This window comes from Solea senegalensis, linkage group LG11, assembly GCF_019176455.1.
Source record: "Solea senegalensis isolate Sse05_10M linkage group LG11, IFAPA_SoseM_1, whole genome shotgun sequence".
Taxonomy (NCBI): domain Eukaryota; kingdom Metazoa; phylum Chordata; class Actinopteri; order Pleuronectiformes; family Soleidae; genus Solea; species Solea senegalensis.
In genome coordinates, this window is record NC_058031.1 from 7,058,767 (window position 1) to 7,076,384 (window position 17,618).

The window sequence follows — 17,618 nt, forward strand, 5'->3', positions numbered from 1 at the left end:
CCTCATATAATGTGTGTCCTTCAACCATTCCTTTCATCCTTTCTGTAGCCCTTTAAAAAAAAAACACATCCCTCTCTCTTTTCATCTCTCTGCTTTCTTCCCTATCCTCTCCACAGTCTACAACCCCCTCACACCCAGTTCCCACCCTTCTTTTCCTCCTCTCATCCATTCCTCAGACACTGTGTCTCACTGGTGCTTCCATTAAAATACCCAGGGTGCATCATTGCACCATCTCCCAGTAATGGATTTCCAATGCTTCGACCATCCAGCCTGTCACGTGCTCATGTCTCCTCCCTGGGTTTCATCACTCAGTAAAGCTGTTTAGAAATGCATGAATCCTCTCCGTGTTATTGTTCTCATTCCATCATTACTCATCCCCCAGATAGAGCCACAGTGTACAACCCCCCCACCTGCTTCTCATGCTGCACCCAGTCAAACTGATAAAGATGGCCACTGCAATGCAACATCAGAAGATCGACTTGGTCCTCCAGCTCTATAAAACTGACTTTATATTATATGAAGATACAAGTGTAAAAGAATGTGGGTTATTGTTCTAATCATAGCTCGATGAGTGGAACACTAACTGCGAGAAATGGATTTAGCTTTGTAATTACACCACAATGTGCCAAAGTCCTTGACAATTATTGTGCCAGATATATTTTTTTTTTAAACGTGTGCATGAATTTTCTGCTTGTTGCTTGCAAACACCAGCATTTTAATTAGCTGTGAAAAAGTTTTGTTTTTTTTTCTTGGAAAAATCATCCATGCACTGTTACTGTGTGGGTTTGAATTCAAGTCATACTTGTCACTTTTGTCTTCACATCGCTCTGTAAACACTGCAATGGGCAGATGGACTGTGAACAGTTGAATCACACAGTTGCGCACAAATACATGTCAATCAGCTGGTTTACTGTCAGTCAGTACAACCATCTGAACTCGTTTTGCTCGTCTCCATCACGGAGTTCTTGGCTAGACTGTGATCTGATTCATGGCCGGGCTCACACCCACACATGCCTTTCAATTCACTGCAAAAATAAACACTAACACAGCAAATCATCACCCTAAAGCTCTCCCCCCCAAATTCATTGCGCTTTTCATTTTATTCATGCAAAACAAGCAAAACAACTAGGAATTGCTGTTCTTGCATCAATACACATTATTGCATAGACATAAAATAAACAAGACAGCATCTAGATAAATGTTTACAACGTGGGCTGGGCGACCACTTTGGGCTTACCTTTGGCGTTTTGGTGCACTTTCCATTTCTGGCATCTCTAATGTAGGCTATATCCAGTAGGTCTGTTTCCTGAAATTAAAGAAGATGCACAGGTCAGTCGGAGTCTGTGTTAATTCACACACAAAAATACACTGGCCCTTTCCATATCTATATCAGCCAGGCTGTGTATTGGCAAACGTTTGGCAATATGAGACAGGGATGATGATGAGACATTGGGTACATCGATATATTTTCAAAAGTGGTATGAGAATACACAATACTGTTTGTACTGTCACTATAGAGTCTCCTCTAACAGGGTCTGACAGCAGAGTGGAGCAGGAGTGAGCGCTGAAAGATTTGAAGTGGAGTGTTGAAGAAATAGCAGCAGCATGTGTGAGGAAGAGGAGGATGGGGAAGCACCTCTGCGCTCACAGTGAGAAAGTGAAAGTGGCTGCCTCTGGATACATTATTTTTACACTAAACAGTGTTTTATTTATCGCCATTGTCACAATATGAACACTATAAACATGTGATCTCTATATGGAATTGTTAAGATCGTATTACAAATTTTTTTGTATATATTGAGAAGAGTGGAAGGAAAGGGAAGGAGTCAAATGGCTGAAGGCACACTGCCAAATAGGTGTCAGAGGCTAAAATAAAAACCACTGTCAGAACAACTTCCAATAAATCAATGCAGCACTATCAACACGGCACCATGAACTGTCGCAATATTTTTATACAAAGTTTTAAATACCACAAACAAAAGGGGACAACATTAACCAGGAATCATGGGATCAAGAATGATTAGGAAAAATCAGGACAAATGTGAAAAGTTCCCATGTTTGACTGATGATGTGTCACAGTACTTACACTACTACAAACACCCAAAATAGGCTCTGGACAATATCTTTGTTAAATCACTTAATGTAAATTGAAATTGCAACACACGAGAGAGAAAAGTGAGCTGGAGAACACTCCACACATGCTGCTGTATGATGCTCTGCAGTAACCCTGCCACAACTTGGCTGAGCTCGGCTGTTTATGTGGAAGTCAAATAGCAGTGAGGCACCACAAGACAGCGTAATCGTTCTTCAGATGAGATGAAAACACTGTAAATACATCACCATTGTTATGATTTAACCAAAAAGTAAAGGCATTTTAAGTAAATGGAAACCTTGGCTCCATTGTTGATTTATTATTGATACAGTGTGGGAAGCGATGTCAGTGTTTCTTATTCCTTCTTGTTCCATCACAACATATTGTAATGCAGAGGCAAAGTGGGACAGAATCCAACTGAGGTGCACTGAAATATTAACACTGTATTGTAATGTAATGTTACCTCAGTGCATGGCAATATATCTTTTGCCCTTATTTTCAAATGACAGAAATGTTTCAATTTTAGGTTTTTCTTGAATTCATACACAGCATGCACCCACCCTTTTTCAAACATCGATCATTTAAATGCTTATTTACAAGCCTGTCATCCTTTAAATAGCCAGTAACGTGGTTAGCAGTGAATGCATACAAAGGGCAATTTTACAGATGGACCCTGCTGCCTTGCTTCAATCACCAAATCCCTTTATCTGTCTGGAGTATCTCTTCATCTGTCTGAGAGGGAGCCAGGGCATGAGGTGGAAAATTAACCAGAGTGAACTATGTGTGTCCACTCCACATTATCTGAGGAGACGAGGAGCAAGAGGGGGTTTGACACAATCTCCCACCACAAACGCTGGTATCTAAACGTCTCAAGGCAATAGGCTTGGGGGCAAAATTGCGAGATTTCTTCCTTATCAAAAAATCCATACCTATATCCATACCTCAGTGGCCACCCAAGATTATTTTTCTAATCCAATTTCTTGGCCATAATCTTATGTTAAGTCAATGGTTGCTTTCAAATTCTGCGACCTGACTTTATGGACTTAGGACAAATTTACATCAGAAATCCCTCAGCTATAAATAGAAACATGACTAAATAATGGCTAAAAGAGGTCATACACATGTTGCTGATTTGCTACAGCAGATGCACAAACCTCATTTCCAGAAAGGTTGGGACACTTTTTCAGAGACATTTCAGTGGTACTTCTGACCACATGGGACGATGTCCATCACGATGGCCTGACTATTTCTAATCCCATACCATTTGAGGGCTTGATGTTCACACACATTCAACAGTTATTTCTACCCTTGGCCTTTAGATTTCCCCCCATTCCCTAAATCTTTTCACAATATTGTGTTTAGCACATAATGAAAAGACAAACTTGCTCTCACAAAGTGTGGTACAAAATGTTGAACCAAGACTTATTATCCTCGTTAGAATCTGCTTGGGACGTGTCCCTCCTCCTGTTTCCTCTCCCCCTTTTCCCCCTCTTGTTCTATGGCTGTTTTCCCTTGTTAGTGTGAGTGGGTGTGTTTGTGGGAGTGTCTACCCCATTATCTGTTTTCCCTCCACTATCTCCAACTCATCTCATGTAGTATATTCTGACCATCCTACTAGTCTTCACCAGATTGTTTTTTCTTCATACTGGTAACACACGGCCATGCTTGTTCTTACTGCTCTGGTGCCCTTGCCACAGTTTCTTATTTGGTTTTTCCAGGATCACCAGCCCCTTTTGTTTATGTCAGCTCCGACCAGCTTGTCTCCTTCCTTTGGTTCTTTTGATACTGCGCCTTTTGTTTTTGCCTCATCCTAAGATCCTAAGATCTTTTACCCAGCCTTGCTGTCGGCTTTGTGTTGTTTTTGGGGACTTTTTTGTTATTAAAGACCATTTGCTATATTTTTTGACTGAGTCTGTGTGTCTGCATTTTGGGGTTCAGTTCTTGCTTGGTGGCAGCCTAACAATCCATGCTTGTAAAGACCGAGCCCTTGGTATAGATGCTCCTTTCATACCCAGTTTTTACACCTTCGCCTGTCATCGGTAACCTGCTAATTGTGGAACCTTGCAGAACAGCATTACCCTAACCTTGTCAGTCTTTTTTGAGTGTTGATTGCAGATATTCCATTCCATTTTTTATATAGTTGCAAATTTCAGTTCGGCTTGTCAGTGAACACACTGAAAATATTTCCTTTATACTTATACTATACTATTTCCTTTATACTATATCTGTTAAATAAAGGCTCAAGTGATTCAACAAATGACAGATTACATTTTGAGAGAGCATCCGCACTCTGCAGGACATATACATTGCTAGCACATAGCCCTCTATGATCATAGTACACAAGGACTATTCCTCTCTCTTCTGGTATGTGTGCATCAATTAGGCTGTTGCCGTTTGCAAAGCAGAGCCTCAGAGTCAAAGGTCAACGCCTATATCAAGTCTGCAAATGCCTGCCTTTGAAGTCACAGAGAGATGGAACACCACAGGAGGAACAGTGGGGCTTCAGGAAGCAGCTCACTTATGAGGTGTTTTTTTCAGTGCCCTCCGGACCTGCACAGTTAATGTAGCTCTGAGCCAGTTTGTCGTCATTAGTTAAGTGTTAACCTGCAGAACCTCTTTAAAGGTAAAGCAAACGGGCTGTGTGTGGGTGACAGGCTGCTCAAATAGTGTGCAGTGAAGGAAAAACACATGAGGCCAGTACTGTACCATCCAAATGTTTGAGTCAGCATTTTGGTACGGTGAGTAAAGGCTTACTCATTGTGCCAATATAAATAAAAGTTGATAGCAATGGTGTTTTATTATTTCTGACTTGAATTTACAAATGCCAGCACAGCACAGTTACTTGATTAAAGTACTTACTTCCACTCTAGCAGCCCAGCCATCATTTCTTCTACTTGGTTTATTTCATTTATGTTGTGTATCTGTTAATTGCTGTCAGCCCAGATTATTGATCACACTCCTTCTTGTTCTGTCTTTCACTCTCCTATTTTCCTCCCTGGGTGTGTGTGTGTGTGTGTGTGCATCAAAACAGTGAGCATGGTTCCTCCACTTTGCTGTAACCTATTAACATCTACTGCACGTCCGGGAAGCAAAGAGAGCCAGCAGGTAAGAACTACAAAAATTAATGAACACGCTTAACCTGCACTGGCCCAGGGCACTGTTTTCTTTCGCCTGTCTGTCAATGGAGCTGCTGTTCACACAATATTTGCAATAAATTGCCTCTCTTTTAAAATGAAATCCATTCATTTCCGCGTATCAAGCAAGGGATGGTGGTGTTTCTGGGAAACCTCAGGAGATTTATCATTGATCTGCGAGTCTTTCTGTTGTCAAATTTGCTCATGCTTCAGGCAGACTGTTAATCTACTACACACTGAACAGGTGAAGCCATGTTTTTTTAAGCTAAACAGGAAAATAAAAACCAGTTCAAAGAGGTTTGAATACGCCAAGCAGGAAACATTTGGACAAATTTTGTTGACTTCTTTTTCCCTTGAAGCAAAGAAAAAAAAATGGTAAAAGCACAGGAACAATGTGCCGATGTTAGAAAAAAGGTTACTTTGCTCATATACTGTACCGACCTCTGGGTTCAAAATGGATGTGCACTCCACAGGGCACAGGGCCTCTGCTGAGCAACGGTGACAGGAAACAAAGAAAGTGTAGGTAGAAAACAAATGAAGTGGGAGATGTCAGAAAAACGACCGCCTTGTCTGTGGCGTGTGTGGAGAAAACATACAGTTTAGCTTCAACTTACTGCTGTTAGTGAGTGGCAGCTCATATATCCAGGAGTGCTCAATATAACCCTGATAATTAAGTAGAGATCTTCATGTCATCTATTTATATCACACAAATGTAGCCTTTAAAAAAAACCTACTGTAAAGTAGCATCAGACTGCTTTGCAAACAGCAGCATACTGAACAGCAACGCTTTCAAAGTCTGAACTTATTATTTTGAAAGCTTCCACCATCAAACATTTTGGTCATCTACCAGTATGGCTGTGACTTGAATCAGGCTGTGACCAGTTAGATGTGGTTTGCTTAGTGGAGTGAGTGCCCTAAGATCACAGACTGTACACTAAACTGGTTTAACATGTCTGGATGGCCTGTTAAAAACCTCCCACTGGACAAAAATAAGGTGTTGTAAAGACAGAATGTACCCCAGTACTGTCTGTAAGCCGAGGCAGGCTCTGTCTGTTTATATTGCAATTTGGAATGCAACACAAGTCAAGGATAAAATAGAGGAGAACTCTGGGTGGTAAGTGGTGCAGAGGTTAATAAAGCCATTGCGTAACTAATTATAGTTTGTCCCCTGATCATAAACAGTGCGATTACTTATGTGAACGAAACACAGTAAAGCTGTACAGTTGCTGTGTCTGTTTCCTATAAGTGGCACTCCAGTACCACTCGGCTGCCAGGAAACATGCACTGTTATGGGGGAAAATGATTCATAAAGAGCTGTGCTTGAACCTGGTTGAGAGTCACATCCATGCTGCTGCACCACTTTTGGGTTTCTGTAGAGCGAATGCAACAGCCCCAAAGTGATAAAGTCACAAGCCTACTCACCTGAAGTGGTTTGACAGAGGAGAAGCAAACAGAAAGCTTGTTTTGTTGCAGGGACTTTGCATAATTTGCACTGTGCAGCCTCTTAAGACCTGGCACTGACGGTCTGAGCTCAGTATTCTCTCCAACCAGAAATCTTAGATGGCTTTCTATCTAAAATTCACAAAAGTAACTGTTCAATTTTAATTTATTTCCATGGATTAAACACAATTAGTCAATATGACTGTATGGAGAGTTGGCAGATGTGGAGGAGAAATGAGGTATAGCATGTGACAAAGGCCTTGAGCCAAATTGAAAAGTCTGGCTTTGCCACAAGGCTGCCCAAGGGTCTGTTTAAACTGAACAACTAATTCACTCCGGTTTTCATCTTCCCCCCTTGTCCTATGTATCCAGTTCTCTTCCTATCTTCTATTCCTCTGCACCATCATAAAACTGAAATTAAATCTGATTTGGCGCAGTGATGAAAGACAATTTCTCTCCACAGTGTGAAAGAAATAGAGCATACACTTTAGAGTTGAGCAAATTTTCGGAGCCTCATTGGAAAGTGGTCATAAAACAAAAACTGTCTCACACTCAAGAAATACATGCACTATAGTTCTGTAAATTGTCTTTCATTGTCTTTGTGAGGCAGCATTTGTGGTGCCTAAAGTGGCAGTACATATTTCTAATCCGTCCAGTTTTTGAGGTAGACAAAGGGTTGGAGAGCAAATCGTGTGCTATGACTGCTCAAACTTGACTTTTTGTGTGAAGTGAGTCAAAATGCACATCTGCTCTGCACACGTCTCTCTCACCTTTTTTGATGCTAACATTTGATTTTGATTTGGCTCTTTTCCAGCTTCATATTTTACAGTTCCATCTTTCCTTATCACAACGTCTGCAGAAAATATCTCCAGCTCTTCACGATCTTTGACAAAAGCACACACTCCCTCGCTTCGGTCAGGGCCACCATCTTAAAGCAATGATCCGTCACACTACAGTTTTATCTACTCCCCTATTTCATTGTGGCATTTCAGCATTTAAAGGATATGAAGTGGAAACTTGCCACAGGGTAGATTGTGTATAGTTGGACTGTCGAGTCCAATATAACTATTCATTTTCTGGTGAAAGTAATGTTTCATTTCACTGTGAACAGAAAATGCATCCTCCCCCCCATTCACACTCACCTACCTCTCTAGATTGGACGTCAACTGACTGGTTTGACACTCCACCCCCTCAACACACACACACTGCATTTCATGAGAAGCCTATACCTCAAAAGAGATCATTTTGGTTTGTTAATACAGTCTAGGTATTTTTGTTAGCATTTGCAGAGAGGGGTTTCCTACTTTATTTGAGTGTAGCGGTGGCGATGGTCAGCATATTAAATCCCTAAGGCGCATACACAGGCCCAGGATGTGCATGTTTGATGAACCTTTTGAAGAAAATTTTGAAGAAGACACAGACATTGTTGGCTACACAACAGCAAAGGATTTGATTGTATTTTGCTACCGGGAATATTTTTAATCAAGTCACTCTTGCATAGCCTGTCAATACTTATGTTTGCTTTGTTGGTTTGGAATAATGCTGCTGGGCTAGAGTGGGTTTTGTTTTATTATTCATTTCCTTTGCACAAATCATTCCCTTCCTCCTCGTTGATCTGCAGCCTGGGCCCTTAATCATGCCACTTCCGCCCCTTTGTTGCGACCTTCAAATCACATTACTTGATGCTTTATTGTCATATCTGTCCTCCTTCACAGCCATCATAACACAGAACACTTAGCCATAATTTAGTGTTGATTTGCAAAAATGCAGGTAGAGAAACAGAAAAGTAAATCTTGTTTGGACAGAGCTTTTTTTGTACCTTAAAGTCATTCAATATTCATCAAATTAAAGCAAGACTACACTCTTTACATTACATTACATGTCATTTAGCAGACGCTTTTTATCCAAAGCGACTTACAATGGAATCGAGTACAATCAGCCAGGGGTGGAATCGAACTTGCGACCATGATGACTTTCGCACACAGGGTACTGGTCTTAACCACTGAGCCACTCCACCCCTCTTAATTTCTACAAAACATTATTAAATGAATATAAATATGATATATTTGTATGAATTCATACAAATGTTTGAATATGATAGTTTATCCGATTGCATTCACATGTGCATGCAAATACATACACAATGTTAGGTCTTACAAACATGAGTTGAGTCGTGAATTATGTGGGAATCACATGTCTTTGCTAATCTGTTGTCATGGTCTCATAAATGTGGAGAGGACACGGGGAGCAGAGGTCATGAAGAATGAGGAAAACGAGGAGAAAAGCGGCGAAGATGTGGAGAAAACAAACAAACACGAGAGTTGGAGAAGCATGGCTGCAGCTGATAATGGCTATCAGCAGCCGGCATGTTCCGCAAAGCACAGAGACACAGAGATAAAGGCTAAAGAAATCTTTGTATCGCACATTTGCACACACACATGCACATGCTTACACAACTCTATAGATGCGCGCACACACACACACACAAAAAACTCCATCTGCTCATCAGTCTGCAGTCTGTGTTGAGTCAGTATAAACACTCCGGGACTGAAAGTGATGATGTGACCGGTTTGTCAGCTCACACTGGTCACCATTTTCCTTGGAGCATGCAAGACCAATCACATCTTGGACACACACGCACACACACAGACTCACACATAGTGACGGATGGAGCACAGTGAGGGATACTAGAGCAAGCCCACTCCGCTCGGACAGATAACAGCACTGAGTGGGATGACGGAGAAAGCAAAGCCGCTTTCCTCATCTGTCTATCATCCTCTCTTGGTCTTCATCGCTCTCTCTGACTGAGTTGTGCTCCTGGCATGATTTTTTGCTTTAACATCCCTCTTCTGTCCCTCACTTATTGTGTCCTCATCTATGCGTCTGCCGCCTTGGACATGCAGCAATGTGTCCCTCCTCTCACCTTTTCTCTCCTTGAAGGGAAAAGGCTCCTACTTATCCTGCCTTCCTCTATCCTTCACCCCATCTGCTTGAATCTTAACAGAAGCTCTCATGATGATGGATGACAGTTCACATCTTGTCTGATCCCCTGCTGACACACACACACACACACACTCTCAGACACCACCATCATCCCTCCCACAGTCTTCTCCTGTCCTTACTCCTCGTCACCCTCTTCGTACATGCTCTTCTATCGGAATGACTTCCTTCAGGCTCTAATCTCCTGCAGTGGAACATCTGGAACATGAAATCATTGTCAAAGTCGTGGCGCGTGTCACACACTTTCATTCATATGCAGGAACGCTTAAGCACAAATAAAAACACGCATAAAATCCCCAGAGAAGATGAATGAAAACCAATAGATATATGTGTGTGTGTGTGTATGTATATATATATATATATATATATATATATATATATATATATATATATATATATATATATACATATACATTTGCTGGTTGATATGCTTTCACTCGACAAAATTCTCATTGTTTGAACATGTGCTTTGTTATATTATGTATTCATAAGAATAATATTGCTACAGCGGCTTTTCAGGCCTAATCCACAAATCCTTCGTGTTTTAACAATTTTTTACTCACACTTTCATGCTTGGACATTAGGAGGGCTTATACCCATAAGAATGTTTGTATGAGTGTGTAATCATAAAAATAATTTCCTTTTTGGAGCCTGAGAATGAATCTTTGTATGTACTTTTAGCAAGAGCCTTGCTCTCCTTCTAAATACTTACACTGCCTTTGTAGGCAACTGTTTTCTACTAATACATATCCAGTTTTTTAAAGACTGGACAACATGTACACTGGTGACCACACCACATCTCAGTGTAAGAGCCTTTTGTCTAAAAGTGATCAGAGTGCCTGTGAGTGCTTGCGTCAGTCCTCGCCACTGAAGTCCTCTGAAAGCCACTGCCAGTGGCAGATCTAGTAATGCTCTGGCTCTCAACTTTCACATCACCTCATTTAGACACCTTGTAAGAGCAACCTATGGGTCCTTCAAGGTCAAGACAAAGTGGACTTTGAGAGAAATGCACTTTTCTCTGTCTTGGAGGAGGAAAAGCGTTTCCTCTCTACTTTTCTGTGACTGTCCCTACTTCTTGAAGATCCTTCCTTCCTTCCTTCCTTTCTCACTCTGTGATTGTTATTCCTTCCCTCTATTTAGACGTCTGTTTTTATCTTAAACTTGAACAGTTAGATCTGAACAAGTACAAGAAAACATTCAATCACGTGGGGGAAAGAGGACAGAACGCTGCCTTGAATCCAAAACTAAGTGACCAATGTAAACAGTAAATAGCAAATTATTCAATAGCAAATATGTGCAATAGGGCTCCAACAAGTATAAATATCAAGTATTAATATTGTGTATGTGTATCATTTTTATGATTTAAGTTTCACAAGAAAAATGACCTGCAAACCTATACTGAGAAAACGTCAGTTCTGGTGATTAAAGGCAATATACAGTAACTCAGCAGTAGCAGCAGCAGCAGATACTTTTTGAAGCTTCACTTAAATGTAGTTATCAAAGAACTGCAACTGGATGATACATTCAATGAAATATAAAAAGGTAAGTTCTCTTTTGTGAAAGAACTATTCAATGGTGACTCTGCTTCTAAATGACTTTAAATAAAGTTCTGTGCTGCAAATTTGTATTGCTTCAACACAAAGTCAATGCTAATACCTCTATACTGTATCTGTAAAAGTAAAGGGGGAAAAAAGCCTACAGGCCCATATACTATGGAATCTGTATCCACTTAAAATAATGTCAATGAAAAAAGTATCTTACTATATTTTATATTTTAATTTTGATATTCTGTAGAATGAGTTACATGTTGAAAATATGAACATTACCATTTAGATAATAAATTAAAATATAGATATACTGTTCATAATCCAAAGTGGCCAACTTTTACAGAAGACATTTTGCCAAAATCACACATTCTGAATCATGTTGTTCCAATAATAAAATTCCACCACGACCACTGAAGGCTGACTTAGCCAAAATGTGGTGTATATTCCGTGCAGTGTGCTTTCAGTTTCCCGATTTTAAATTTTAGATATTAACTAATTAGGTTAGGTTTGATGCTGACAGATGCCGATTGCATTGTGCCAGTCAAATGTCGGTGCTGGAGTTGCTGCTGTTCAGATAAACTGCTTTAAATGCAAATGTAATGGACAATGAATGACTGAACTCTTAGTAGCAAAACAAGTATTACACCAGGAGGAGACGCACTCCTATTAATGCAGGTCTTTCCAGTAAGATAAATCTTTATTACCACAGAGGAGATGATTGCCAAACAATAAGATACAAAAGCAGTTTAACTATTGGTCAAGCTGTACTCAAAACCCACTGCTACACTAAAGCTATTTGCCTTTCTTCTTTCCTGTCAAAGAAACCACTGGCAATTATGTGTTTTTGCTATGGTTCCTAAAAGCATTTGATAGAAATTAGAGCACAAAGCCGCAGATATGAGAGCAAAGGACAATGAGGAGAAACATGGCAAAAAGCTTTCACAACAACCCTAGCCTCAAGTTTCTGCTAATGCACTGATTAAAAGCGTTATTCTCCATGTCTTCCTGTTTTCTAATAAGCTCTCTCTCCCATCATGTAACTCTCTCTCGCTCTCTCTCTCTCTCTGGTATTTTAAGTATGGCAGACTGCTATGCCTCTTGCCTTGGCCCAGAGCACCTTCAAGCTGCTTAAATTTGATGTCTTCTTATCATTCCACCAAACTGAATTGACTTTAAAGAAAGTCGACTGACCCACATATGTGACACACTTAGTTGCTCAAGTGGAAATGGAACAGCAAGAGGAAGAGGGGAGTTTGAGTGAGATCCAGTGACGGACAACAGGGTGACTGCTTGGCAGAAAACTTGAAAACTGAATTCACTTCAACACTATATTTATCAGTGAAAAACATTGAGGTCACATCTGCCAGATACTCATAACACTGTGATATTGGATTAAAAGCCTGGGTAAAGCATTTACTGAGCCTAATCAAGTCTGTCAGAGGGTTGTGGTTTGAAAAGCTCTCTGCTAAGAGAAATGTTCCTTCTTGCACTTAATCTTTGGCTAAGATTTCTTAGATTTTTTTTTCCTCAACAACTTTCACTCACTCTGTGTATGTAGAGATGTTAATAACCTGCAATAAAGACCAAAATGAGTCCCTCTGCGCGTCGTTAATACGCTTTCTGACACGAACACTTGGAAATGGAGAGACAGCAGCAAGATAATTGCTGCAGAGTACAAAGGAATTCAGCTTAAAATGAGAAGCAGCAGGGTGGCATGAAAACCCAGAAACCCCCGGCTGGTGGGAATTACAGCCCTCTTAAATATCAGAAGCACATTTAATGTAATTATTTCGATTAGTCTGCATCAAAGCGATCAATAATGCAAAGTCTAAACGTGAAACAAGTATAATTGAGTGTTTCTGAGAGTGAAGAGACGATATATATAGCCTGCTGTTACAAGCTTGTAGCTGTAAATGATTAACATGACACTCAAACAGAAAAAAAATGTACTCTTTGCCCTCTGTGATCGTCCAAACTAACTATCTACATCTGTCTCTCTGGAATGGAGTTAAAACCTCTTGTCTCCAGTCACTTTCTTGACAATTGGTCATTCTGTTTATGTGTCTGAAGCACAGGAAATTGTTTGAAAGCAAAAAGGACTATAATTGCCTTATCAGCAAATGGGAGTTGAGTGCAAGCCATCCACCGTCCTAATTCCTCCAGCAAAAATAAATGACATAAAAGTTAACATGGCCTTTTTAGTGAATATGGAAAAACCCAGTTTGAAGCATTAGTTCTCATGAAGAGAGAGAGAGAGGCAGGAGACATAAATGACATCTCTTTATATATTAACAGGGTTAAAAAATTAATGCTGTGTGTGCTATGAGGACGAATAAGCATGATACTGAGGAAATGTTCCTGGAGAGGCTGTGCATTTTCATCTTGACTCAAAGCCTGAGATGTTACGTCTCACGTGATTTTCTGTTATTTAAAGTGGACAAGAAACTGATCACCTTGTTAATTATGTAGATCTAAATGCACATTTAAACCTATTTTATCATTATACTTAGAATTCAGACCCTTTGAATATGAATACGAGTATTATAAACATTATTATTGCGTGACGTCATGACCAAAAAGATGTTTCACAAAGTGACATTGACCTCTCAGTGGATAAACAGACTGCTGCTGGTGTCGGTGTGACTGTTGCAGGTGCGGAGGTTTTGTGCCATCAAAGTTAACAATGCTTTTGTCAATTTTACACCGTTCTTTACAAGAGAGAGTCATAATTGAAAACATTCTGTTCAGATTTTCAATCGTCTTTTAACACTTTGTCTGTGGTCACTGACTGAGATGATAAAAGAGAAAGGAGAGGGAATGAGAAAACTTTATTACTAAGTGACCTCCTGACCTGCGCTTCACGGTCAGAGACCGACAATTTAAGAGAAATCTAATTGCTTTACAAAAGTATATCTTTCTGTGTGCAGCCTCTGAATCAATACCCGGTGTGAAACAGGACGTTTCATACATACTTCATCTTGGTTTCTTTGCTACTATGTAAGGATTATTATGTTTGGATCCAAAGGAAGAGGAATTGAATTATTGTTTCAATTTAAGCAATACCAAGACAAGTACTGTAAGGTTATTGAACAGGAATATCTGCTACTCCACACTACTCTGACATGTGACTGTGAACATGAACCTGTATTAAACTTGTGAGTGAGTACAACCTCTTTCAGTAACACTATCGGCTCACATGTCCAGCTCACCAACCCTTCACTTCTTCTCATCTCACTCAAATGTGGTCTCTGGTTTCAAACAAACCAAACTGCAAAACCTCAAACTATATTTATTTGGAGAAGAAATTAATTGGACTCAGGATTGTTAAGCAACAGCCTGATGAACAACATGGGGCTGCAGTCAAAGCCTGGGATGAATGAGGAAGGAAGCATTTCCTCTTATTAAGAGCTTGTCTACAGTGGGACTTCAAAGTCTTTTGGATGAATGCCCTTTTTTTTTTTAAATGGCTCTGTGAGGAAAGCTGCCACCTGGCTTGGAACAGCGATGGCAGTCAAATGACAGCAGCGGGAGGGTTTTGAGGTCTTTGCAGCATCAAAAAACAAGCTGCATGGGTTGGATTGTCATGGCAACTGGGCTGGGTTGGCGTTTGAAGTAAAAGGAAGGGAGTAGAAGAAGAAAAAGAAGAAGAGAGAGGAGAGAGTGAGTCTCATGGTGTACCTGGTGACTCATAACACTAACCAAATCTGAAATCCTCAAAGTATCTGTAATTTTTAAGTAGGATCTTAAACAACACAGCATAATTACAACAAACTAAGAAAATCAGTGACTGAGAAGTTTAATTCTTCACCTCTGACCACTCTACATACTTTTATGAAAGGCTGATGGTTTCTGACCCACAGAGCAAACACCAGGTCATCACAGTAATCCCATCCCATACTAACACAGCTCACAGATCGACGCATTGTATTGACCGGTGACCATACGTCGATCTCAAACCATCATTTAATTAAGAAATGCTCCAGTGAGCTGAGCAAAAAATCATTCATAGTGGTTTTGAAAGAAAAGATTGACTGAAAAAAATTGTCTGACCAGATGTCGAATTACAAAGAAAGAAAAATATGGATTGTAACATTTAGAATATCAGGATTCAACAATAAGCCAAACCTTCTGAATTGACATGTCCAGCAATTTTTTATACAATAATACCCACCTCATAGAGCCTGATTCAATTATTGTTCTATTTTTTCATTCTTCACACACTGACCTTTGCCACGTCATGGGTTTTACTGAGTACATCATGAGCAGCTTTGAGGAAAACTTGTCTAAAAGTATATGTGTGACATCTCCATATGATAGAATACCCTTCACACTAGACGCCAGGGGGCAAAGATGAATTTGATGGTAACGTTTTATTAATCTTAATCTGTCATGGCTACTGTGCACTGCATGTAACTGTTCAGCTTGCTGGCACTGTCAGACCAAAGAACAAGCTCACTCTGATGGATTGCTGTAGATTTCAACCAACAGTTCTATTTTGGCCATGCAAATATCCAACTCTGACAGCTACAACAGCAGCCTGGACTTTGCTTCACATTTAAATCTATTCAAATCATAGATGTCAGAACAGCAGCTCCAAACGCTGGAAAAAAACGGTGGCGGCCGCCACTGCTGCTGCTGCTGCTGTTGCCGCCTGAGGGTGTATAATGTACATACATAGCCTTCTGACATTTCACAGTAAAGGTTCAAATGGTCAAGGTTCACCTTAAGCTCATCTTATTTACTGAGCTGTGATAAAGTGAGGTATCAGAACACATAATCTGCTAGAGGGAGGACTCAACATGAGATTGTTATCATCTTTCACAACACTTGTTAATACTTAAGTGCAGCAAATGTGTTTTCATCAAGAAAATAATTACTGGTGTAAAATGAGGTGGGAAAACCTCTGCACACTGCAGGGTTATTATTGCAGGGAAAACCAATATATGAGTCTGAGCAGGGAGTGTTGAAGAGGTAATCAGCATGTCCAAAGACAGTAATGACAGACAGTGACAGGGACAGAATTGAATCAAACAGAGGGTGAGAATAAGGCACACCTTTCAGCTGACTGCATGCTATTGCATTACACTAAATCAAAATCAATTTACCGGCAATACTGTTAAGTATACATCTCAGAGCTATATTTTTAAAGTTCATGTAACTCTTTGTTCATATGTTTTACGATTTAAATAAGAGGTGTTTTTGACAATGTCTGAGTGAGTAAAACACTAAAGAGTAAAGAGAGAAGCAGTGCAAAATCCCTCTTCCTTTCTTCATCTGCTTTCCTACTCATGTGTCAGCGTGCACCATCACAATATCCACTCAATATCAGATTGCATTCTGTGTGAATGGAGTCAGACCAAAGCAATCAACACCGCATAGATCAATTCTGAATAAGTGGCCCAGAAATAGGCCAGAATAAACGTTATAAATACCTGGATCCAGGACACAATGAGACGCTTAATCAACCTCTTCACTTGCTTTCAGAGAGAGAGCGAGAGAGCACCTTTGAGTGAGTCAATACAAGCGATTTGTTGGGAGTAACCTATACTGTACATGAGAATGTAATCTAACAACAACTACACAGTGTAGTTGTACAATCCACTATACATGTATTGTCTTCTGTTGTCTTATTTGTCTGCAGGGTGATGTTCCATTTGTGCTGCTACCTAAAATACTTAAAAATGAATGTCCATGTCTAATTTATTTAAGAGAAAAAATGACTAATGAGAGGAAATGGATGGTAGAGGTTAAGATATACTGTATATTTGGCTGGGAAGTCCAAACGTGTGTGGGTAAAGAAAAACTGAGGGGAGATTATCGATTGGGAGGAGGGGGATCTTGTGGTCAAGTACACAGACTGTAGTAGTTTTAGTATCAGTTTTGCTGCTTGTAGTATATAATACATATATGGCATTCATGGTTTTATATCTCAACAACTACAAGTAACAAAAATAGAAAGACCTTTACAATGTCATTTCATTTTCAAATGAAAATCAACCCATAAGGTAAAATCAGATTAGCATTCAGCTGCAAAGGTGAACTTGTGTTATAATTTTCCGGAAAATGGAAAACGTCAGTAACAGGCAGTTACATGAGTCCCGGAAGATCAGTGTTCTTTGAGGTTTGTCACCTTTAGCTCAGCTTTATTACTGAGCGGTGATAAAATGATAAAAGCAGTCCTTGAGCTTTTGAACGTGTTAACCAGGTTAACCAGGTTAACCAATGATTAGGGATGAATCCATACCGACTTTTTTGTCCAATACCAAACACAACCTTGAGTATCTACAATACCAAATGTCAGTACGATACGGTCTTTAACGTCTTTCAAACAATTTAGCTGAGGATAAGACTGCTGATGCATTTATCACCAACCTATAGCAACACAATGTTCATCATTTACTATTT

At 39.9% G+C, this 17,618-nt stretch overlaps 1 protein-coding gene across 2 annotated transcripts in view; it reads right to left on the minus strand.

Moving 5' to 3' along the window:
- Positions 1-1,236: 1,236 nt before the first annotated feature.
- The window catches only part of LOC122777733 (1-phosphatidylinositol 4,5-bisphosphate phosphodiesterase beta-1-like), a 33,091-nt gene continuing 16,709 nt past the window's right edge, over positions 1,237-17,618 (minus strand). Inside the window, exons 3-4 of one of the 2 annotated variants that reach the window (XM_044039159.1) lie at positions 9,789-9,864; positions 1,237-1,306 (exon numbers count right to left, since the gene is read on the minus strand). In XM_044039159.1, coding sequence (XP_043895094.1) covers positions 1,275-1,306; positions 9,789-9,864 — 108 coding nt within the window. In that variant the 3' untranslated portion in view covers positions 1,237-1,274. The remainder of the gene's footprint in view (positions 1,307-9,788; positions 9,865-17,618) is intronic. The other variant, XM_044039160.1, reaches the window with a different exon arrangement.